This window comes from Ovis canadensis, chromosome 12, assembly GCF_042477335.2.
Source record: "Ovis canadensis isolate MfBH-ARS-UI-01 breed Bighorn chromosome 12, ARS-UI_OviCan_v2, whole genome shotgun sequence".
NCBI classification, from domain to species: domain Eukaryota; kingdom Metazoa; phylum Chordata; class Mammalia; order Artiodactyla; family Bovidae; genus Ovis; species Ovis canadensis.
In genome coordinates this window covers 34,120,821-34,145,895 of record NC_091256.1, presented here as the reverse complement: position 1 = coordinate 34,145,895, position 25,075 = coordinate 34,120,821, and the positions used below count along the sequence as shown (strand labels likewise).

At 39.1% G+C, this 25,075-nt stretch overlaps 1 protein-coding gene across 1 annotated transcript in view; it reads right to left on the bottom strand.

Moving 5' to 3' along the window:
* IARS2 (isoleucyl-tRNA synthetase 2, mitochondrial) overlaps positions 1-25,075 on the bottom strand; it is a 48,278-nt gene that overhangs the window by 1,617 nt on the left and 21,586 nt on the right. Inside the window, exons 13-22 of the mRNA XM_069545376.1 lie at positions 17,361-17,463; positions 16,630-16,723; positions 10,953-11,061; positions 9,880-9,982; positions 8,128-8,253; positions 7,385-7,516; positions 6,460-6,566; positions 5,187-5,332; positions 3,870-4,060; positions 54-198 (exon numbers count right to left, since the gene is read on the bottom strand). Of these exons, the coding sequence (XP_069401477.1) occupies positions 54-198; positions 3,870-4,060; positions 5,187-5,332; positions 6,460-6,566; positions 7,385-7,516; positions 8,128-8,253; positions 9,880-9,982; positions 10,953-11,061; positions 16,630-16,723; positions 17,361-17,463 (1,256 nt within the window). The remainder of the gene's footprint in view (positions 1-53; positions 199-3,869; positions 4,061-5,186; positions 5,333-6,459; positions 6,567-7,384; positions 7,517-8,127; positions 8,254-9,879; positions 9,983-10,952; positions 11,062-16,629; positions 16,724-17,360; positions 17,464-25,075) is intronic.

The following is a 25,075-nucleotide window of genomic DNA, read 5'->3' as shown; positions in this document are numbered from 1 at the left end:
TTCAGTTGTCCACATACTATTGTTATCTGGTAGTATCATTCTCATCTCCTTACCTTCTAAATTGATTAGAAATGTCCCTTTAAGCTCAGTTACATCCTCACTTATTCCTCGAGGTTCCTGAGAAAGCAAAGTTGTCTGGGACGCCATCATTAATTCATTCAACTGAGAGGTACTGGAAGTCTCCTCCGCTTGTAGCATCTGGGCGTAAGTATTTGAAAGTTACTATTTAAATTAATTGTTACCACAAAGGTTATAAAAAGACACTGCAAGTTCTTATGTTTGGTGAGGAACTCCTTTGCGACCACCACCTCCTGAGCTAATACTATTATATAAATCAAATCTTACTAGTATGAAAGCTTTTAACTAAAAACTCCTAATCAATAGTATCCATTGAGAATACAACTCTATGCCAGGCACTTCACTTTGCTAGATGCTAAATGTCCACCCATTATCTGTAACTGTCACAAAACAGCAACAGCATTTTTTAATCCCCATTTTACAAATGAGGAAACTTGCTCAGGGAGGTTCCCAACCAGTAAGTGGTGCGCTGCAATTCCAGCCCAGGCTGTCAGCCTCAAAGCCCGCACATTACCCCTGTATCCAATGCTTCCTACAGGAGAGGGGTTAAGATACTATCTCAACAAGGATCTGCTTTTAGTGGTGTAGACCAATGGTGGCAGCCTGAATAATGCTCAGAACTCTTCTGAAGCACACTGAATTGGGATATCTGATAAGCACTTTTGTACATTTTTCATTTTAATTCTGATCTTCAAAGTTGGCGTGTGAGCTAAGTAATACAAAATCCCTTAGAAAAAAAAAACCAACTCATGAGAAAATAGGAGCTTTAAAGAGATTGCATTTACACCATTAATAACTGATAGATCCAGGACTCCATCAGACAGCTAGTGGAAAACACATTCAATGTTTTTTTAAATCCTGAATTATTTTTTTCAAGAATCAATGATCCAATCAAGGGGTACTGTTTTCAGCTTACTACTGAGAACTAATGAAGTCCAAGGAAACATGATATGCAGTAGGAAAGCTCAGTACCAGGCTGGGCAGCCTCAGCCAAGCCACAGCTTCAACAGGCCGCAGCTTCCTGGCTCAAAAAATAGCAATCATGAGCTTCCCAACTTGTAAATTTTAAAATGTCAACATCTTATCAAACTTCTGTTACCTGAGCAACTATCTTATACCTACTAGCTATTTCAAGCCTTGAATCGTAATCAACCTAATTACATTATTAAAAATTTAGACTGAACTTCCAACCAGTTGAGATGGTCCTTTTTCAGTAGACTATGATACCAGTCAAATGTCAAAACATAAGTCACAAAACTAAGTTTTCTTCTCAAACTTTAAAACTAAAAAAAAATCTTGAGTCAGTATGTTAGGCTCTAAATCAATCTGGTCAATCAACCCCTAAGATCTCAAGGGGAAACTTTTGATGGCCCTTTTGAAAATAAAAAATAAGATGAATGCTTTGAGATCACATGGTAAATTTGCTGGTACAAATGAATTTTCTTCAGAACTCATGAGTAAAAGATGAAAAAAATGTTTTTTGCTTTGAATCTTGTCCAGATGGATAAAATTCTCAGAAAACCAGACCCATAACACAAAACTCCAAATTTTTGTGTATTCAGATATTACTGCCAGGTGCTGCCTGTTGTCTAACCAGCCCGGAGGGCTCATGTTTCAAATAGAACTTTATTACACCTTCCTGTCCCAGCCTATAAAATATAAGTAGCAACAGAGTGTATGTTTTATGAGAAGAAAAAGGAAACATACAGAGGTTGGAAACAAAGAATCAGTGATTAATATTAGGATTAGAAGACAGAAATCCTAATTTATAATTTTTTTAATATGTACTATCAAGAACATCCCTATAGAAAAGAAATGCAAAAAAGCAAAATGGCTGTCTAAGGAGGCCTTACAAATAGCTGTGAAAAGAAGAGAAGCGAAAAGCAAAGGAGAAAAGGAAAGATATACCCATTTGAATGCAGAGTTCCAAAGAATAGCAAGGAGAGATAAGAAAGCCTTCCTCAGTGATCAATGCAAGGAAATAGAGGAAAACAACAGAATGGGAAAGACTAGAGATCTTTTCAAGAAAGAGATACCAAGGGAACATTTCATGCAAAGATGGGCTCGATAAAGGACAGAAATGGTATGGACCTAACAGAAGCAGAAGATATTAAGAAGAGGTGGCAAGAATACACAGAAGAACTGTACAAAAAAGATCTTCACGACCCAGATAATCACAATGGTGAGATCACTCACCTAGAGCCAGACATCCTGGAATGTGAAGTCAAGTGGGCCTTAGAAAGCATCACTACAAACAAAGCTAGTGGAGGTGATGGAATTCCAGTTGAGCTATTTCAAATCCGGAAAGATGATGCTGTCAAAGTGCTGCACTCAATATGCCAGCAAATGTGGAAAACTCAGCAGTGGCCACAGGACTGGAAAAGGTCAGTTTTCATTCCAATAAAAAGAAAGGCAATGCAAAAGAATGCTCAAACTACCAGACAATTGCACTCATCTCACACGCTAGTAAAGTAATGCTCAAAGTTCTCCAAGCCAGGTTTCAGCAATACGTGAACCGTGAACCTCCAGATGTTCGAGCTGGTTTTAGAAAAGGCAGAGGAACCAGAGATCAAATTGCCAACATCCGCTGGATCATGGAAAAAGCAAGAGAGTTCCAGAAAAACATCTATTTCTGCTTTATTGACTAGGTCAAAGCCTTTGACTGTGTGGATCACAATAAACTGGAAAATTCTGAAAGAGATAGGAATACCAGACCACCTGACCTGCCTCTTGAGAAACCTATATGCAGGTCAGGAAGCAACAGAACTGGACATATAACTACAGACTGGTTCCAAATAGGAAAAGGAGTACATCAAGGCTGTATATTGTCACCCTGCTTATTTAACTTATATCCAGAGTACATCATGAGAAACGCTGGGCTAGAAAAAGCACAAGCTGGAATCAAGATTGCCGGGAGAAATATCAGTTATGCAGTTATGCAGATGACACCACCCTTATGGCAGAAAGTGAAGAGGAGCTAAAAAGCCTCTTGATGAAAGTGAAAGTAGAGAGTGAAAAAGTTGGCTTAAAGCTCAACATTCACAAAACTAAGATCATGGTATCTGGTCCCATCACTTCACGGCAAACAGATGGGGAAACACTGGAAAAAGTGTCAGACTTTATTTTCTTGAGCTCCAAAATCACTGCAGATGGTGACTGCTGCCATGAAATAAAAGACACTTATTCCTGGGAAGGAAAGTTATGACCATCCTAGATAGCGTATTAAAAAGCAGAGACATTACTTTGCCAACAAAGGTCCGTCTAGTCAAGGCTATGGTTTTTCCAGTGGTCACGTATGGATGTGAGAGTTGGACTGTGAAGAAAGCTGAGCACCGAAGAATTAATGCTTTTGAGCTGTGGTGTTGGAGAAGACTCTTGAGAGTCCCTTAGACTGCAAGGAGATCCAACCAGTCCATTCTAAAGGAGATCAGTCCTGGGTGTTCTTTGGAAGGAATGATGCTGAAGCTGAGACTTCAATACTTCATACGAAGAGCTGACTCATTGGAAAAGACTCTGATGCTGGGAGGGATTGGGGGCAGGAGGAGAAGGGGACGACAGAGGATGAGATGGCTGGATGGCATTGCCAACTCTATGGACATGAGTTTGCGTAAACTCCAAGAGTTGGTGATGGACAGGGAGGCCTGGCGTGCTGTGATTCATTGGGTCGCAAAGAGTCAGACACGACTGAGTGAGTGAACTGAACTGATTTACATCGACATCTTCTGAAACCAGATTTTACGTGGAGCACTTTGATATGAACACCATTTCAAAAGGAACAAACTGCGACTCACCTCCATGATCTCAAAAAGCAGCCCAGGCTCAATCACAACGATCACCTCATACTCAGCTGCATTTTTGCCAGGAATGCTTCCAAGAAATGAATCTCTCATTGCACATGCACTTTCTATGGCTTCTTCCAGTCCAGGTTTCTTCCAGATAGAACTGGTTTTAATCCACCCAGTACGAAAAACACTCTTGGGTTCTTAAAGAAAAAAAAGTTAAACCAATTTATATATATATTTAAACTGTATATAAAACTCAAACCACCACACATTTACTATTCATGGGAAATATGGGTTGTTATTTGTGGTTAATATTTAGGATGCTTGTTGTTCAGTTGCTACACCATGTCTTACTCTTTGTGACCTCATAGACGGCATCGTGCCAGGCTTCCCTGTCCTTCACCAACTCCTGGAGCTTGCTCAAACTCATGTCCACTGAGTCGGTGATGCCATCCAACCATCTTATCCTCTGTCGTCCCCTTCCCTACTGCCTTCCATCTTTCCCAGCATCAGGGTGTTTTCCAATGAGTCAGTTCTTTACATCGGGCAGCCAAAATATTGGAGTTTCAGCTTCAGCATCAGTCCTTCCAATGAATAGTCAGGGCTGATTGCCTTTAGGATTGATTGGTTTGATCTCCTTGCAGCCCAAGGGACTCTCAACAGTCTTCTCTAACACCACAGTTCAAAACCATCAATTCTTCAGCGCTCAGCCTTCTTTATGGTCCAGGTCTCACATCCATACATGACTACTGGAAAGACCATAGCTTTGACTATATGACCTTTGTTGGCATCCTAAATGCTTTCCAAATAGTCACACCAACATTTGGAAATGTAAAAAAAGGCAAGATTTACAGTAAGGTCTCAAAAGATGCCCAGAAGAAACTAAAATAGAAATATCCCAATATTACAGTAGACGTCTCTCGGTTACATGTAACATCATGAGTGATATCCTCACTGTAAAATTTCTAATTTTCTGTAAGTTTAATGTAATCAGACAGAAAAAAAATTAGAAAAATATTCACTAGCAGGCACTATACTTTTAGTAAAACCTAAAATATATTTCTGACATTTATAAAGGTATATAAGAAAAAGTGATTTCTCAGTATAGTCAAGCTGCTAATATATTTCAGAAAGCATTTTAAAGTGGCTTGAAAGACATGCTGACATTCATCCTACTTCTCTACACACAGAAGAGATGCAGAAACTACAGTTAATAATTACTGTATTAATAGATGAGTATGTGCCTCTTACTTGAAGCAGATAAAAGGAGAAGCTGCACCCTCAGCCAGGGTCTTTCTCACTCAGAGAAAAATCAGTATTTCTTACCTTTAATATAGGGTATGTGCTGGAATACCTCTTCAGCCAAGTGAGGAAGAATGGGAGCAAAAGAGCGAACCATTACATCCAAAATTTCAGCTAGTGCAGTCTGACAAGAGCGTCGTTTGGGATCATCTGCGTTTTCACAGTACAGCCTGAACAAGAACAACTTACTGAGCGGTTGACAACATGCAATACACAATCACTGCCAAGGTGGGACCAGCCTCAGGCTGAGCTTATTCTGTGCCTAAGCCTATGGCTCTAACTGTCTTCTAATTAAAGGATAAAATATGCCATCATTCAGCTCTTCTGACAAAATCCTCTATTCCACTTGATTCCTTCCAGGTGTGCTCGCCTCCTCAAAAACTCAAAGCTATGCTATGTCCGATTCTGTTTTATAGATCGGTAATACCTAGAATCTAGACAACTTAGTGAAAGGAAATGAGTAAGTCAGTTGATGGTATTTAAGATTTGAGTCCTGAGTCCTGCAGGCTTCCCTGGTGGCTCAGGTGGTAAAAGAATCTGCCTGCAATGCAGGAGACCCAGGTTTGATCCCTGGGTTGAGACGATCCTCTGGAGGAGGGCATGGCAACCCATTCCAGTATTCTTGCCTGCAGGGTCCCCACGGACAGAGGAACCTGGTGGGCTACAGTCCATGGGGTCACAAAGGGTAGGACACGACTGAGCGACTTAGCAGGCATGCAGGCACCCCACCCTTATGACCCTATCAGTATGTCAAGGGAAGGACTGGGATTTGTAATCCCAGTAGAAGGTCCCTGAAGTGCTGATGAGTAGGGCTGGCACTTCACACTGGCTGAGTTACTACAGGAGCAAAACATGAAGACAGCATGCAGCCTGCCTCTAAAAGGGCATCACTGATGTTATATGATGTTATGATATTAATAATTACCGGAATATTTCTCCCACCTGAAGGCCAGCTTATGCCCTCACAGTCACAGCTACTACTTACTGAGGATTTGCTTTGTCAAACACAGCACTGAGTGTGCTATTTATATGGTATCTTTTCATTTCCACTTTCTGAGACAGGTATTATCATCACCATTTTATGAATAAAGAAACTGAGATTATAGGATAAGTTGCCTCAGCTCATCAAACTAGCAAGTAGCAGGATGAAACTGCCCAATCAGACTTGACTTAAGAATCCAACTTCTTAATAATGGCCCAGGTCCCCCACTGCTGGCCTCTGCTTTCCAACATTTGCCAAGCAGAGTAGATAGTCAAGCACTGTTTGTTAAGCATGTGAATGTTCAGTCATACATACCTGTCTTTGATTATGCTGAAATAAAAATTGGAGAGTTCCCTGGTATAAAATGCTTGTAACAGCCGAACAACCTTTCCAAAGTCATACTGCTTATATGAATCATTAATCTAGGGAACAAAACCAAAATAAATTTGGAAGCTGGGGTAAGCAAATAAAAATGCAAGTCGTCATGAGCAGAATATGTTCCTTTTCAAAAACACGTTTCAAAGGCAGACAAATACAAAACAGGAAAAATGCAAGAGCATTTAAGGATCTTTGAAATGTCATTTCTGGATATGAAAGGCTACTATCCTCAGAAAAAAAAAACAGAATAATTTACTCTCGACTCTACAAAAGAACAGGCATCAAATGAAAAGATCAAGTTTTAAGTCATGAAACGGCACTATTCTAAAACAGCAAAGGGTAAAAATTACCAATGTTCCCTCATTGGTGCAAAAAAATAAATAAAACTGGGCAAAAGTCTATATGTACGACTCTGACTTAAGTGGAAGCAATTCCAATTTTGGAGAAAATACAAATTACTTGTGTTTATATATGAGAGAGTATTTTACAAGACACATAAGAACTGTCGTTTCAGTTACTGCTGTACTTTTGAGATGGGTATTTCTATACATCTACAGACAAATAAAAGTACATCTCAACTTTATTCCTGCTTATACATGGAGCTGATTTTCAGAGGAAAATGTGGTCTGAGGAGAAGCCTGGCCTACTTTTGCCACAAGGCACTACTCTCGTCTTTTTTGAGAAACCAGAAGAATTCTAAGACTTCATACCTAGTCAACCCAGCAACATGTGGGACTGATCAAGTATAACTTTCCTCAGTGCTTTAGTTACTGTTTCTAACAAAGTTGGTTCCGCTCAACATGCAACCCAGATTTCAACACACAACTATGTTACCTCCAAAAGCGTCATAATGCTCACTCACCTTGTTTGCCAAATCCTGCAGTAAGTGCAGCATGTACTGGTCTATGACATACATGCTGTTGACAGGGATGGAATCTGTTTCTGGGTTGAAACCAGCCACATTTCCCAAAAGAAAGCGGAGTGTATTCCTAAGCTATAAACAGTGAGAAAAGAAATATGCAGTCAAAAAATATGAGTCCTTCAATTGTTACTGAAATTGTTTTATTTTTCTGTAATTTTTATCCAACTCATGTTACCTTCCTAATGGAATACTTTATTTTTATATTATCCCCTTTAAATAAGACTATTTAAGTGCAAAAAAACCCATCTCATTTCAAAAGCCCAGTTATAGAAACAACCATTGCAATATATTTTAAAAAACCTGAGTTTTCTTTATATTTCTTTAAAATTTTAGGGCAAATCACCTGTCAGTGGCCCAGCTCATCAGTGTAGATGAGAACGTTGTATAGGTAAAAATAAATGGAATAAATGTGAATGGTCATTGAGCACACAAAAGCATATTAAAATTAGTGTAATTACATATCATAATATTAAAAAGGCAGTATATAAAAATGTTAACATTACCACTTATATTTCTAAACAAATAAATTAACATACGTTATTTTTTAAAGCTCACAACATGTGCAGAACTCATTTTCATCCAGCTGTGCAAATGCCAACAAAATGCGCCTCATTATTTTAACAAGGCCTCAGTAGACCTTTCATTCAGGAATAGTAAGGAACAGAAAGAGGAGTGATCCTGACCTTGCTAATGTCATCTCTGGCAGCATTCAGTAAAGATGGACTAATTGTGACTTCAGTGAAGACGTTGGACTCGGCAACCCACCAGCGAAGCACATCAGCACCATAGGGGGGCTCTTTGCTGTGATCCTTTTCATTGAGGGGAAAAAAAAACATACCAATAAATAAATAGCTTTTGATGACAATCTGGTGAACAGATGTTTTAGGTAAGACTCTTATTCTGAAATGCTTGAATACAACATGATCATAAAATGTACCTGAACTGTAATGAAATAAGCTAACAATTTCAGAGATCAGGCTGCATCTAAAAACACAACGAAAGTGGAAAAAGGGGGTGTATGGCCTGCAGCCTGGGTCAATGTCTTCCCTGAGATATCAGTAAACAGCTACCACGGCAGGTGGGCAGTAAGAGTGCTGCCCTGGATGCCCCTGTGATGGGGCAGCGGCCGGGGGTGGAGGACGAGGGGTGCTTTCTCCAGTAAGCCTAAGGTACTCTGACTAAGAGATGTGATTACTGCACTCTAGGAGGGCAGTTAAAAGCCAACAGGGTTAAAGAACAGATAAGCAGTATCTTTTCTGAAAGCAACTCCAAAATAAACCAAATTACCAGCAGCCCCAGATTTGATATTCTTTAATGACTTGCTTTAAAGTGTATAATTTCCAAGAATGAAAGTTGCTGTCTCATTTTTTTCTTATACTGTTTCTCAGTTCAGTCGCTCAGTCGTGTCCGACTCTGCAACCACATGAATTGCAGCACGCCAGGCCTCCCTGTCCATCACCAACTCTCAGAGTTCACTCAGACTCACGTCCATCAAGTTGGTGATGCCATCCAGCCATCTCATCCTCTGTCGTCCCCTTCTCCTCCTGCCCTCAATCCCTCCCAGCATCAGAGTCTTTTCCAATGAGTCAATTCCTCGCATGAGGTGGCCAAAGTATTGGAGTTTCAGCTTTAGCATCATTCCTTCCAAAGAAATCCCAGGGCTGATCTCCATCAGAATGGACTGGTTGGATCTCCTTGCAGTCCAAGGGACTCTCAAGAGTCTTCTCCAACATCACAATTCAAAAGCATCAATTCTTCAGCACTCAGCTTTCTTCACAGTCCAACTCTCACATCCATACATGACTACTGGAAAAACCATAGCCTTGACTAGACGGACCTTTGTTGGCAAAGTAATGTCTCTGCTTTTGAATATGCTATCTAGGATGGTCATAACTTTCCTTCCAAGGAGTAAGCGTCTTTTAATTTCATGGCTGCAGTCACCATCTGCAGTGATTTTGGAGCCCCGAAAAACAGTCTGACACTGTTTCCCCATCTATTTGCCATGAAGTGATGGGACCAGATGCCATGATCTTAGTTTTCTGAATGTTGAGCTTTAAGCCAACTGTTTCACTCTCCTCTTTCACTTTCATCAAGAGGCTTTTTAGTTCCTCTTCACTTTTCTATTAACTGTAAAACCATAGTTTATAAAGTTTTAAAGTTCAGACAATTAAAAAAGGGATAGTGTGAACCTAACTGGAGATTCAGACCTGAAATAAGTAAAAAAAGCCACAACAATCCCAATCCTTCACATTTTCAAAAAAGTCACACAAAACTTAAAGAGTCTAGATCTAGAACATGGTAAGGCATTTGCTACGAGTGTAAAAATCAGTTTTGTGAGGTTTCTTTTTTACACTGAAGTAACTATATTAAGGGTCTTACTGCCAAATTAAGAGCCTAAAAACAAAAATAAAATGAGTTTTTAGGGAACCACTTACTTGTCCTCCATTGATGACAACATCAGGGTCAATAACATTCCCAAGAGACTTGGACATCTTTTCTCCCTTTTCTCCAAGGGTAAATCCATGAACAACCACTGCCCTAAGAAGACAAATGAGCTACTATACTAATAAACACAATTATGATGGACATTTTGAAGATGACTTAGAGCTTAGAAAGAGTATCTTAGTTTGACACAAAAATAAAAAATTCTTCTTGACAGATTATGTATGAAAATTTTTCTTCAAAGTATAATTCTAAGCTGCTTATTTATCCTGATTATTAAATACTAAGCTCTCTATACACAGAAAGTATTTTTATGTTTACATTCACTAAAAAATTATCTCCTGATCTAAATGTACTGATTTTGATCATTAAAACAAACCAAGAAAAAGTATGTCTTAAAACAAATTATCACTACAAAATTATCTTTGTTCAAAAAGGCAATTTGAGAAATATACCTACTGTTCCATCGACTTTTAAAAGCATGTTATACTAGAAACATAAACATGCCAGCTACTCTGAGAAGAGTTTTCATTGTGAGATGGCAAAAATCTTAAGCCATTTAAGAATCCTTCTGGGTAGAATCCACATATTTGAATAAGGAAAAGCTATTATCTGTAACTAAGTAAGAACCCCAAATTTAATAAAATTCACTGAACAAATGTTCCAGTTCATTAGCCACTTGTGGAAATTGCAAATATAAGGGTATCTGGTCAAGACTGTCCTTAGTCAAACTAGAATATCCTCTCTACATCTATCCGTGTCTACCACATTTAAAGGTCAAGCTCTCCATGGGTTTCTCTACTACGCCAGTCAGTGCCGGTTTTACTTCTGGGACTTATGATCTGTATCAGAGTGAAAGAACTTTTCTGTATTACTGTCTCCTTTGTGTATTTTTTTTTCTTATTATTTCAAACTTATTTCTCTCATGAGACTGAAGCCTGTAAACTAATTAAGGGCAGTGGTTTATCACATACATATTACTCAGCACATATTATTTCACACTGGCAAGTACTCAGCAGAAATACTCAAGGTATGCTCGCTTGTTTAGCTCAGGTGCAATACTTACTTAAAAGGTGACTTATTTCTTGCTGCCACACTTGTTAATAAAGAAGACTGAAACCAACCCCCAAGCTGGTCTTTTCCTTCCAAGTACAAATCTGCTCTTTGGTCAGTACCTCCAAAATAAATATGAAAACAAACAAAAACCAGAAATCTAAGTCAATTAAAGTTAAAAAATGGAAATGAATACTTAAATATTAAAAGTAATCATGTCACCTATTGCTTGTGTCATCCTCCACCCAGTGGCCATACTACGCTCACCTCGGCTGTTACCTTCACTGTCAATTTATTAACCAAGATAAAGGAAATAAACTTCACAGTATGATCTTCCAAAAACAGACAGCTAAAATATTATCTAAATTAGGAACTAATTCATAATGACTGTCAATTATCAGTATTACCAGTTAAATCTTTAGTGAAAATAAACTACTATTTTTATTAATTCAACAGTTATTTACTGAGTATCTAATAACTTTACTATTGTCATTTAATTCTCAGAGTAACTCTAGAAGGGGGTTTTTATAATCAACATTATTGTATCAAGGCTGAAGCAGCTAATGAACTTTGAAAAATACTTCAAAAGCACTATTTCATATATGGTATATGCTATTTTGAAATGCAGGATGTTACCCCAAACACAGTAGAAGGTAACTCTTTTTCCTGTTTATAACACTACTTAACCTACCTACCAACCTTATGGAGTGTTATCTGCTTACATTTTCAATATAATTTAGGAAACAAAGTGCCTAAACTGGCAATATTTTCTCTTGAGTAGAATATTAGAAACTATTTAATATTGTTGCTATTAAACATTACTACAACTGAACATTACTAAATAAAAATCATATTATATATTAACTTATATTTTATTATGAATTTTTATGTACATTTAGCTATAAAACAGAGTGAACATGAATTTATGCATATTTTACTTCTCAAATTTCCTAGGCGGAAAGAAAGGCCCAAATAGCGGAACACATTTACCTGCTAGGAATCACACTCATGTCCTGTCAATAATGAGGCCCACTACCAGAAGGGTACCTCAAGTAAAACCTGACTACGATCCTGCTCAGTCCCTTCAACAATGGTGAGCGGCCCATGCAAGGCATTTTTCCACATTCCTTTGCTCCAGAAAGGAAACCGTCTCATCCCTGTAACCTCCCGGGACCTGTCTGTAAGCTCTCAGTGAGGACACTTTACCTCTCACCTTTCACTTAGTATCCTTGAAGGCATCTGCTCACATCTAAACGCACCCTTTGTGTGCCGGCTACTACTCCCTTCTGATCCCTGCCTAATCTCTCCTTCCTCTTTATCCACGGAGTCAAAAGCTCACCCCAACCATGGGCCAAGTAGAAACTAGTCAGTTGTCTGTGGAGAGAGGGGAGAAAGCTGTGAGAAGGTAATGGAGTACTGAAGAATGAGTACGGAAAACCAGGGTGCCCAAGTTCTACTCTGACACTAACCTGTGTGACCACAATTCAATCTCATGTCCTCTTCTGAAAAATGAGATCGGGTCAGGCTATTTCAGAGATTTCCATGCTTGGTTCTACAAACTCAGTACCTTGGGGCTGCCAAGGAGGTCAAAGAGAATGAGCTGACTGGGAGGAAGAAGAAAATTCCCACCTTTATTTATCTTATGTATTGTGGTTCTATATAAAATTTCATAGAAGACACTGGGTTCAATGGTTTCCAGTGGCTGTTTCAGGTTTAAAATTATACTATAGTAGGAGATGCACTAAGCCCAGGCAGCGGCGGCGGCGAGCCGGCGCACTAAGCGTGGCCGAGAGGAGCTACCCCACGGTCAGGGCTGCCCCAAGGTCAGGGGCAGCGGCCTAGAGTGCCAGGCTGCAACGGCACACGAACAGTGGAGAGCAGACACCCCGCGTCCGAGGTCAAGGGCAGCGGCCGAGAGGAGCTACCCCACGTCCGAGGTCAGTGGTGGCCAGGAGGAGACACCCCGGGTCTGAGGTCAGGGCAGCGGCCGGGAGGAGCTACCCCGCATCTGAGGTCAGAGGCGCCTGGGAGAAGCCACCTCGCGCCCGAGGCCAGGGGCAGTGACCCTGAGGAGCCACCCCGAGCCCGAGGCCAGGGCCGGCAGCTGGGAGGAGCCTCCCACATCCGAGGCCAGGGCCGGCGGCCGGGAGGAGCAACCAGAGGAGCGGTGGCTGCACAGGCACAGGAGGGCCTAGAGGAGCTATCCCACGTTGAAGGTCAGGAACAGCGGCGGTAAGGAGATACCCCTCGTCCAAGGTAAGGAGGAGCGGCTGTGCTTTGCTGGAGCAGCCATGAAGAGATACCCCACGCCAAGGTAAGAGAAACCCAAGTAAGAAGGTAGGTGTTGCAAGAGGGCATCAGAGGGCAGACACACTGAAACCATACTCACAGAAAACTAGTCAATCTAATCACACTAGGACCACAGCCTTGTCTAACTCAATGAAACCAAGCCATGCCTGCGGGGCAGCCCAAGACGGACGGGTCACGGTGGAGAGGTCTGACAGAACGTGGTCCACTGGAGAAGGGAATGGCAAGCCACTTCCGTATTCTTGCCTTAAGAACCCATGAACAGCATGAAAAGGCAAATGATAGGATACCAAAAGAGGAACTCCCCAGGTCATTAGGTGCCCAATATGCTACTGGAGATCAGTGGAGAAATAACTCCAGAAAGAATGAAGGGATGGAGCCAAAGCAAAACAATACCCAGTTGTGGGTGTGACTGGTGATAGAAGCAAGATCCGATGCTGTAAAGAGCAATATTGCATAGGAACCTGGAATGTCAGGTCCATGAATTGAGGCAAATTGGAAGTGGTCAAACGAGATGGCAAGGGTGAACATCGATATTCTAGGAATCAGCAAACTAAAATGGATTGGAATGGGTGAATTTAACTCAGATGACCATTATATCTACTACTGCGGGCAGGCATCCCTCAGAAGAAATGGAGTTGCCATCATGGTCAACAAGAGTCCGAAATGCAGTACTTGGATGCAATCTCAAGAACGACAGAATGATCTCTGTTCGTCTCAAGGCAAACCATTCAATATTACAGTTATCCAAGTCTATGCCCCAACCAGTAACGCTGAAGAAACTGAAGTTGAACGGTTTTATGAAGACCTACAAGACCTTTTAGAACTAACACCCAAAAAGATGTGCTTTTCATTATAGGGGACTGGAATGCAAAAGTAGGAAGTCAGGAAACACCTGGAGTAACAGGCAAATTTGGCCTTGGAATGTGGAATGAAGCAGGGCAAAGACTAATAGAGTTTTGCCAAGAAAATGCACTGGTCATAGCAAACACCCTCTTCCAACAACACAAAAGAAGACTGTAATGGACATCACCAGATGGTCAGCACCGAAATCAGATTGATTATATTCTTTGCAGCCAAAAATGGAGATGCTCTACACAGTCAACAAAAACAAGACCAGGAGCTGACTATAGCTCAGATCATGAACTCCTTATCACCAAATTCAGACTCAAATTGAAGAAAGTAGGGAAAACCGCTAGACCATTCAGGTATGACTTAAATCAAATCCCTTATGATCATACAGTGGAAGTGAGAAATAGATTTAAGGGCCTAGATCTGATAGATAGAGTGCCTGATGAACTATGGAATGAGGTTCATGACATTGTACAGGAGACAGGGATCAAGACCATCCCCATGGAAATGAAATGCAAAAAAGCAAAATGGCTGTCAGGGGAGGCCTTACAAATAGCTGTGAAAAGAAGAGGCGAAAAGCAAAGGAGAAAAGGAAAGATATAAGCATCCGAATGCAGAGTTCCAAAGAATAGCAAGGAGAGATAAGAAAGCCTTCTTCAGCGATCAATGCAAAGAAACAGAGGAAAACAACATAATGGGAAAGACTAGAGATCTCTTCAAGAAAATTAGAGATACCAGGGGAACATTTCATGCAAAGATCGGCTCGATAAAGGACAGAAATGGTATGGACCTAACAGAAGCAGAAGATATTAAGAAGAGGCGGCAAGAATACACAGAACTGTACAAAAAAGATCTTCACGACCCAGATAATCATGATGATGTGATCACTAATCTAGAGCCAGACATCTTGGAATGTGAAGTCAAGTGGGCCTTAGAAAGCATCACTACAAACAAAGCTAGTGGAGGTGATGGAATTCCAATTGAGCTGTTTCAAATCCGGAAAGATGATGCTGTGAAAGTGCTCCACTCAATATGCCAGCAAATTTGGAAAACTCAGCAGTGGCCACAGGACTGGAAAAGGTCAGTTTTCATTCCAATAAAAAGAAAGGCAATGCAAAAGAATGCTCAAACTACCGCACAACTGTACTCATCTCACATGCTAGTAAAGTAATGCTCAAAATTCTCCAAGCCAGGCTGCAGCAATACGTGAATCGTGAACTCCCTGACGTTCAAGCTGGTTTTAGAAAAGGCAGAGGAACCAGAGATCAAATTGCCAACATCCGCTGGATCATGGAAAAAGCAAGAGAGTTCCAGGAAAACATCTATTTCTGCTTTATTGACTATGCCAAAGCCTTTGACTGTCTGGATCACAATAAACTGGAAAATTCTGAAAGAGATTGGAATACCAAACCACCTGACCTGCCTCTTGAGAAATCTGTATGCAGGTCAGGAAGCAACAGTTAGAACTGGACATGGAACAACAGACTGGTTCCGAATAGGAAAAGGAGTATGTCAAGGCTGTATATTGTCACCCTGCTTATTTAACTTATATGCAGAGTACATCATGAGAAACGCTGGACGAAACACAAGCTGGAATCAAGACTGCCAGGAGAAACATCAATAACCTCAGATACGCAGATGACACCACCCTTATGGCAGAAAGTGAAGAGGAGCTAAAAAGCCTCTTGATGAAAGTGAAAGAGGAGAGCGAAAAAGTTGGCTTAAAGCTCAACATTCAGAAAACAAAGATCATGGCATCCGGTCCCATCACTTCATGGGAAATATATGGGGAAACAGTGAAAACAGTGTCAAGACTTAATTTTGGGGGGCTCCAAAACCACTGCAGATGGTGATTGCAGCCATGAAATTAAAAGACACTTACTCCTTGTAAGAAAAGTTATGACCAACCTAGATAGTATATTCAAAAGCAGAGACATTACTTTGCGGACTAAGATCCGTCTAGTCAAGGCTATGGTTTTTCCTGTGGTCATGTATGGATGTGAGAGTTGGACTGTGAAGAAAGCTGAGCGCCGAAGAATTGATGCTTTTGAACTGTGATGTTGGAGAAGACTTTTGAGGGTCCCTTGGACTGCAAGGAAATCCAACCAGACCATTCTGAAGGAGATCAACCCTGGCATTTCTTTGGAAGGAATGATGCTAAAGCTGAAGCTCCAGTACTTTGGCCACCTCATGCGAAGAGCTGACTCATTGGAAAAGACTCTGATGCTGGGAGGGATTGGAGGCAGGAGGAGAAGGGGACGACAGAGGTAGATGGCTGGATGGCATCACCGACTCAATGGACGTGAGTCTGAGTGAACTCCAGGAGATGGTGATGGACAGGGAGGCCTGGTGTGCTGCGATTCATGGGATTGCAAATAGTCGGACACGACTGAGCAACTGAACTAACTAAGGAGATATACTTCCAAAAAAAGCAAAAAAAAAAAAAAAAAAATTCTTGATTAGAGATTTCTTCTGATAGCATTAATTTTCAGAACTGCCTGACAGGCAATAGACCTCTTGTTTTAGATTACCTGGAAGAACATTAGACCATGAAGTTCCACTATCAAACCAGATGTCCAAAATATCCTGACCTGGCACGTACTCCAAAGCATCAGGACCACCAACCTAATAAGATAACGTAAAAACATTTTAATTACACAAAAATCATGATATTTACAATTAATATCCAAAAAAAAGTCTTAAGAAAATGAAATACAACCATTAAATTCACATTTTGCACTGACATTTCTTAAATATTTTGCCATTAAGGACAACTACTTCACTACTTCATCTACATGTACAAGCGACTGTGGCCACCTACCCATGTATTAATACCCATGTATTAATGTAAATGTAAACTGTGTTCATTTTCTTGCAATTACCTTCCAGTTTGGATTTCTCCGTGTGCGATGCCATCAGGCAACTTGAACTCATGTCCTATGAAGTCCCTGATGCACCAGTGTTAGGCACTGTTCTCCCACAGTCACACGCGTCTCTACTCAGCCAGCAGAGCAGCTGCAGTCAGTCCTGGCCCTCAGGGAGACAGCAAACCCCCTCAGCGTCTGCTGCTCCACAAACACCCAGCTTCTCCCGTGAATTCAAAATGTCTACTCTCAAACTGCTCTGGCTCCTAGTTTATGATGACTAAACTCATGAACTGGACATGTTAGTATCACTACCTTTTAACTCCCAGGAACCTCCCGTGTTGTCATTAAATCATGCAATACACACAAAGGCTGTTTAAGTACAAATGAAAAGGCACCTGAGATAAGACTTCTTTTGGAAGAAGTTGCTCCGGGGGAAGAGTCCACCAGATATCACTGCCATGTTCTTCCACTAGTTTAATAATATGCTCGACGGTTTGGCTATTTTCAGGGGGACAAAGCAAAACCGTTCAATTAATTACTGTGGTTAATACCAAACATTTAAAAAATTAAAAAGGAGTGATTTTTTTTTCCTATCTGCAGGGTATTTTTCCCAATATGTAGGACATTTTTTCCTATCTTTCCCCCAAACTTTAGTGATATTATCTTCAATTATTTGATTACTTTGTTCCTACTGTCATCTTAAATTCAATATAAATGAAATCACGTTGACATTGATCCTAAGTAGCCCTTAAAAGAAAAAGGAAAAAAAAGTTTGTTTGTTTTTAAATAGGGATATCTCCTGATCCCTCTTTTTTGGTTACTAATTTGCCCTGTTTCTATTTTCTATCCAAGTACCTGTATTGAAAACCTCCTAATTATCTACCTCCTCCAACTTCTGCTCAAATTAAGCCAATACATTCTGTCAGTTCCACCTTAAAATGGTACTCAAATTTGTTCTCTGTTCAGATACTATATTAGTCCAACCTCTCTGCCTCCTACCAGACTGGTGCAATGGTCTGACTTTTCCCCTATTCTCATTCCTTTACATGACACATCTAATTTAATTTACAGGATACATCTCTGCATTCCTAAAATTGCTTTTATCACACCAACCCTGTCTCAGAAACTTCCAGTGCCCCCTCACTGCTTACAGGACGGAATCCAAATTCATCTGCATAAGAGGCCATGCTGTACCAGAGCATGGGTTTTGGTAACAGATATCCAGGCTTATCTCCCAACTGCTACTTTTTATATACATGACACACACAAGTAATAAAACTTCTCTAAGTTTTGACTGTCCCTTCTGTTAAGACTAATAGTACAATTTTTATTCAAAAACGTTTACTGAGTACTGCAACGTACTGCAACATCTTGGTCACTGTTCGAGGCACTAGAGTTACAGCAGTTATTAACCAGGCGGATAAGATTCCCATCTAGTGGAACTTGCATTTTAGTGACCCTGGATACTTTTGTCAGGACGACTGCAAACTAGAAGAGATGGTCCAGTAAAACTTAGCGCGTGCCTAATAACACAAAGCCAATAAATGCGCATCGAATGCATACGGAGACTGATCATATCTTTGGGAAGATAAAGATACACAGTTATAAGTCATCTGAAAATTAAACTCAGGGAAAATTTTACACTAAATTTTCTCACAGGAATAATATACTTTTAATTTATTTTCACAGCTTTATGGACATTACAACTTCCCCAGCTGCTTTCCACCAAGTCAGAATACAGTCGTCAAGAAAACGGAGCATGTGTGGGGAAAATGGAACCCTCCTACACTGTTGGTAGGAATGTAAACTGGTGAAGCCACTATGGAAACAGTGCGAAGAGTCCTCAAAAAACTAAAAACAGAGCTGCCATATAATCCTGCAATCCCACTCCTGGGTACATAGCCAGAGAAAAGATACAGGAAGCCTTATGCTCACAGAGCAATATCTACAGCGGCCAAGACATGAAAGCAACCGAAATATCCATCAACAGAAGAACAGAGAGAGAAAATGCGGTGTGTGTACACACACACACACACACACACACACACACACACACGGAATGTTACTCAGCCATTAAAAACAGCAAAATAATGCCATTCTGCTTCAACATGGATGAACCTAGAAGTTATCACAGTAAGTGAAGTAAGTCAGACAGAGAAAGACAGATACCATATGGTTCTACTAATACAAGGAATCTAAAATGTGACACAGATGAAGTTATCCGTGAAACAGAAAGAGACTCACAGACACAGAGAACAGACCTGCGGTTGCCAAAGAGCGGAGTGTGGCCAGACTGGGAGCTTGGGGTCAGTAGACGCAAACCATTATATATAGAAACGGTAAATGACAAGGGCCTACTGTATAGCACAGGGAACCATATTCAGTGTCCTGTGAAAACTATAATGGAAAAGAATATGAAATAGAATGTGTGTGTATACATATACATACACACACACAACTGAGTCACTTTGCTATATAGTAGAAATTAACACAACACTGTCAATCAACTATACTTTAATAAAATAAATTTTTAAAAAAGAACATGGACCCCAGAGCCAGAGAACTTTAATTCCTGACCCTATCACTTACTAGCTATGTGACTCTGGGCAAAGCACTCGATATTCTGTACCTTAGTTTGCAAAAATGCAAATAATAAAGTATCATTAAGAGAGCTACTATGGATATTAATTGAGCTTATATGCAAAATGCCTAGAACAGTGTCTGGCACATATTAATGGGCATTATGTAAGCACTATCTACTATTTAAACTGATTCTTTGAAGTCAGGAAACTTTAGACAGTTAATTTTGTTAACCAATTATTAAAACACATATCACACACATAGATATTAATATTTAAAGGTTAAAGTATGTATACTAAAGCCAACTTTTGAATTATCCTCCCTTCTACCACACTTCATTAACACAAGTAACAAAGAATGCAGGTCCACAAGAGTTGGTAGAAATGGAAGGAGTAGATAGAAAAAACCTCTATGCTCTTGACCTGGATCTACTTGTTATTAACCATAACCATGTATTATGAATCACTCAATCTCTCTAGGTCTGATAATTCAGATAAAATGAAGTGTTTATGAAAAACTGCTATGGGAGGCAAAAACCAAATGGGTGTTATAAGTTAAATATGCTCTACAAATTGAAAACCAAAATAGTTAAGTTGGTTATATGTCAAAGAATAGACTGAAAAAGTATGATGCTACATTTATTTTGAAGAAATTATAAATCATAAGAATGTGTAAATGGGCACAAGTCCATATTACTAATACAGTCACACACTTCCTATGGACTTTAACAGTAAAGATAAACTTTTTGTGCCATGAGACCATAAAACTTTGTGCAATAACTACCTAGTTATATGACAATATTTAGTTACATATTACTATTTTATATCGTTTGCACAGAACACTGTATCAGTTAAGAAAATTGAATATACTATAATAGAAAATCTGAATAAACCTAATGCTATTACTCTTACAACAAAAAAGAGATACTATCAAAGGATTCTACAGGCAAGAATACTGGAGTGGGTTCCCATGATGTTAGAATTTTATTACTCTAAATAGTTTTTGTGTGTATACAAGTTTTATATATGTGTGTGTGTGTGTGCATACCTTTATTAATAAAAGGACTTTATAAGACCTCTCTAATTGGATTCATTAAAAAATGGCTAAAGTGACAGATAAACTGTTTTGTGCCTTGGGGTTCCTTAAATCCTGGGCCTTATAAGCAAGTAACACAATTAAAAGCAAGGCCTTGAAACTGTGTCTCCCAAATCATGGCTCAATTCTGCTTTACTTCTCCTTTCAGCCTTTCTGGGCTTCCCTAGTGGCTCAAACGGTAAAGAATCTCCCTGCAATGAAGGAAACCTAGATTCAGTCTCTGGGTTGGGAAGATCCCCTAGAGAAGGGAACAGCTTACCCACTCGAGTATTCTGGCCTGGAGAATTCCATGGACAGAGGAGCCTGGTGGGCTACAGTCCACGGGGTCGCAAAGAGTCGGACACAACTGAGTGACTTTCACTTTCAGCCTTTCTAACTCTTTTATGAAGACAAACACTGCATCTCTGAACTCATACTCCCTTTCTCTGGGGTTTGCTGAGCAAAGGCAAAAAGACCCTCAGTACCCATGCAGGATGAAGGCGTGAACCAGACATAGTCAGGAGCAGGAAGTCTCCAGAGACAAGTGCGCCGACAGAGCAAGCACCAAGTCCAAAGACCAGAGTCTATCTGCAACTTACTAGATGCTGACAGGAATACACCATGTTATTCTTCTGAGCTTCAGTTTCTATGAATATTAGGAAATGCTGGGAGAAAGAAAACTATCTATTTTTTGTTTTCTTTTGAACTTTTTATTTTGTATTGGGGTACAGCCGATTAACAATGCTGTGATAGTTTCAGGTAAACAGAGAAGGGACTCAGCCACATATATACGTGTATCCATTCTCCCCCAAACTCCCCTCCCAGCCAGGCTGCCACATTACCTTGAGCAGAGTTCCATGTGCTACACGGCAGGTCCGTGTTGGTTACCCATTTTAAATACAGCAGTGTGTACATGTCCATCTCAAACTCCCTAACTACCCCTTCCTGCTGGCGACCATAAGCTCATTTTCTGTGAGTCTCTTTCTGTTTTGTAAGTTCATCTGTATCATTTCTTTTCAGTTTCCGCATATAAGGGATGCCATGGGATATTTCTCCTTCTCTGTCTGACTTACTTCACTCAGGATAATTTCTAGGTCCATCCATGCTGCTATAAAAGGCACTATTTCATTCTTTCTAAACGGCTGAATAATATTCCACTGCATGTACGCACCACATCTCCTATATCCATTCCTCAGTCAGTGGACACAGGCTGCTTCCACATCTTGGCTAGAAAATTTTTATTCTTAAAAAAGAAAAAAGTCCTAATATTTTAGTCTGCTTACAACTGTAGATGATACTTACATATCCATTTCAGAATGTCTAATCCAACTATAATGAAATTGTTTTTTATATTGCTAAAACACAGATAAATTCAATGAAGTTTCAGAATTATATTTTAATTATTACTTAACTATATTCAAGTATTTTAGAGAGTCTGTAATGAAAAATACCCAACAGCAAAGAAAGATTTCAATTTTGCACCTGACATGTTATTAACTATTATTATAGAATCCCATCAAGGTTAGTTAACCACTTCTAGCCTAACTGAAGTTGAAATTTTAATTGCTACATTTTCTTATAAAGATATAGGTATTTTACTTACATATACAAAATAATGGTCGAATGTAAGAAGTTTAGTATTGTATTATGTAAACCTTATTTGCAAATATACTTTTTAAATTATGAAAGTCCTTTATTTCAGTGATGAGCAAAGTTTTGTTTTGTTTTTCTTTTAGTTTACCTAATAATACTAAAATCGGCATAACCGCACAATATTATCTACACCAATGAAAATAATCCTGTAGTAGCTTTAAAAAACCTAATATCAAAAAGGCTGTCATAAATCAAATACATACTACTAAGAAAATGACTTGTGTTCTTCCCAATATACACAGATGAACAAAAAAAAATGTTTTTTTCCAGTGTATTGAAAACAAATGCAAAGCATTCTAAGGAGGGGAAAGAAGCTCTGCCATATTAATAGACCAAGTCTTACTAATATTTAGAGCAAGACTCGGAGAAGGCAATGGCAACCCACTCCAGCACTCTTGCCTGGAAAATCCCATGGATGGAGGAGCCTGGTGGGCTGCAGTCCATGGGGTCGCTAAGAGTCGGACACGACTGAGCAACTTCACTTTCACTTTTCACTTTCATGCATTGGAGAAGGAAATGGCAACCCACTCCAGTGTTCTTGCCTGGAGAATCTCAGGCACGGGGGAGCCTGGCGGGCTGCCGTCTATGGGGTTGCACAGAGTCGGACAAGACTGAAGCGACTTAGCAGCAGCAGCAACAGCAGAGCAAGACTTGCTTCCTTCCTTTTTATCATGAAATATAAAAATATGATGTACTAAATGTACCTTAACAGGCATTTCCTTCTGCAACTTAGCTCTATTTTGAGATCTTAAGACAACTATATTACATATGTTTTTAAGGGAAAATAAAGACAACTCTGAATTAGAATATAAAAGCTGAACAAAATTTATAACAACTAAGAAAGCAGATTTCAAAGATAAAAACATTCTCATAACACAAACAAATCAAAATTTAAGTGCATGGAACTGGTATAACAAAGTGAGAACTTTCTCCTGACCTATATACTTTGGTGGTCTGAATGTCCCAAAAAGTTGTGGCAGTTTTAAAAATAAAATTTGCAATAAAAATAAACAAGCACATACAACTTTCACACTTGAGATGACTACAGTGGATTGCAAAATAAGCATAAACTTAATATTCAAACAAAATCTGAAAAGATAATTTGGGTAAGAAATACAAGTAAATGCTGTGTAAGTGCTCAGAAAGTACTCATTATAGCACTGTAATAAAAACTCAGAAACAGCCAAATGTTGGGATGGGCTACATTTATTTGATTTTCATACAGAGGGAGTCAACCATTAAGAGCTAAGCTACTTAGGGTGCTTGGATTAAAGGCTGTGACAGATGATTCTCATTTTTAACTCCCCCTGCTGATAAGCTCAGATTTTAATAATTATTTAGGGGCTCCCTAAGAAATGTAAGGAAGATAAAATTCTAATTTGAAAACTGAAATTAAATGAGGATAATTTCATGAGGAATTTGGGGTAACCCTACAAATATGAGAATATAATATGATGTTCTAGACTTTTTTTCCTGTAGCTATTTTATTAAACAATCTATCGAAACTGTAAAATAAAAAAAAAGGAGAGCGCTACCATTTTTAATGGCTACCTATTAATTCTTCCAAAACTGACTTTATTTCTTCTTTTTCATATCATGTTTCTTCATAAACAATTTTATCAGACATCCCTACATTTATCTACATACACACACACACACACACACACACACACACACACACACGAGATGTTAGTGTACAAGAGATGTTAGTCCTTTTGCTTCCTTAGGATAAATACTTAGAAGTGTAACTTTTTATTACAAAATCCAGATTGTGCTTTAAAGTTTTAAAACAATTTCTAGTGATATTATTCTTCTGGAAAATAGAATATAAGTAGTAGTCAAAATTTGTCTTTTGAAATATAAGAAATCCCCCCTTTGTTAATAAAAAGTTATACTTAACACAAGCACACAGTTAACTTATAACCTAAAGATCAGTATAAATTACTGTTAATAAAAGTGGGTGAAACCACTTATCACTACATAATCTCTATGCTTCCATCTTAATGCTGCATTTCATAAAGCAATAAGTCCATCATAAAACTTTGCACTTTACGCAATGGCCTTATCTAAATACACATATTATGTGTCCTTCCTGGGTTTCAATCTGTGAAAATGTACTAGGTAGAACCAGCCACTGTAACATCAACCAATCATTCTGAATTTCGATATCAACTGGGCTGAAGTTTATTTAGCGTGTTACTAGAAATCAAACAGCATTAAGATTATAAGGTAATGAAGAAACTGTTGCTGTCATTTCAGTTCCCTGCGTTTGGTCTTTATAAAAGCAAAAATGCTAAGGACTATAATAGTTTTTTCTTCTGGAAGTCACTGGAATTAAGAATGAGGTAAGAGGCTAAATGTTTCATATTTATTTACTACATTTAATTCTAGAAATTGGGGGTGGTGTCTGTTTTTAATTTAATCCTATATTTTGAAGATGACAGGAAACAATTTTGGAGAAATTTTTATTTGATGAATACTATCGAACTTTTTCACAAATAAGTCATTATTATTAACATGAGCAAAATTTGAGGTAGCTAAATCTAACACTCAAATTTTAAATTCCTTGCATGTTTCTAATGAAATTTCTCATATTTCTGTAAATCAGGGGCTAAGTTTCCTAAATGCATGTTAACTATTGCATTAACACTTAATGTTCTGAAATGAAAGAAATTCAATAACTTCTTTTCCTTCCTAGTTTCTATATTTTACCTTTATTATGGTAAAGAGTAACAGTCTTTACTAATTAGTAATAGATTTCCATCTAAATTATAAAGATGTTATATCACAGATTAAGATAAAT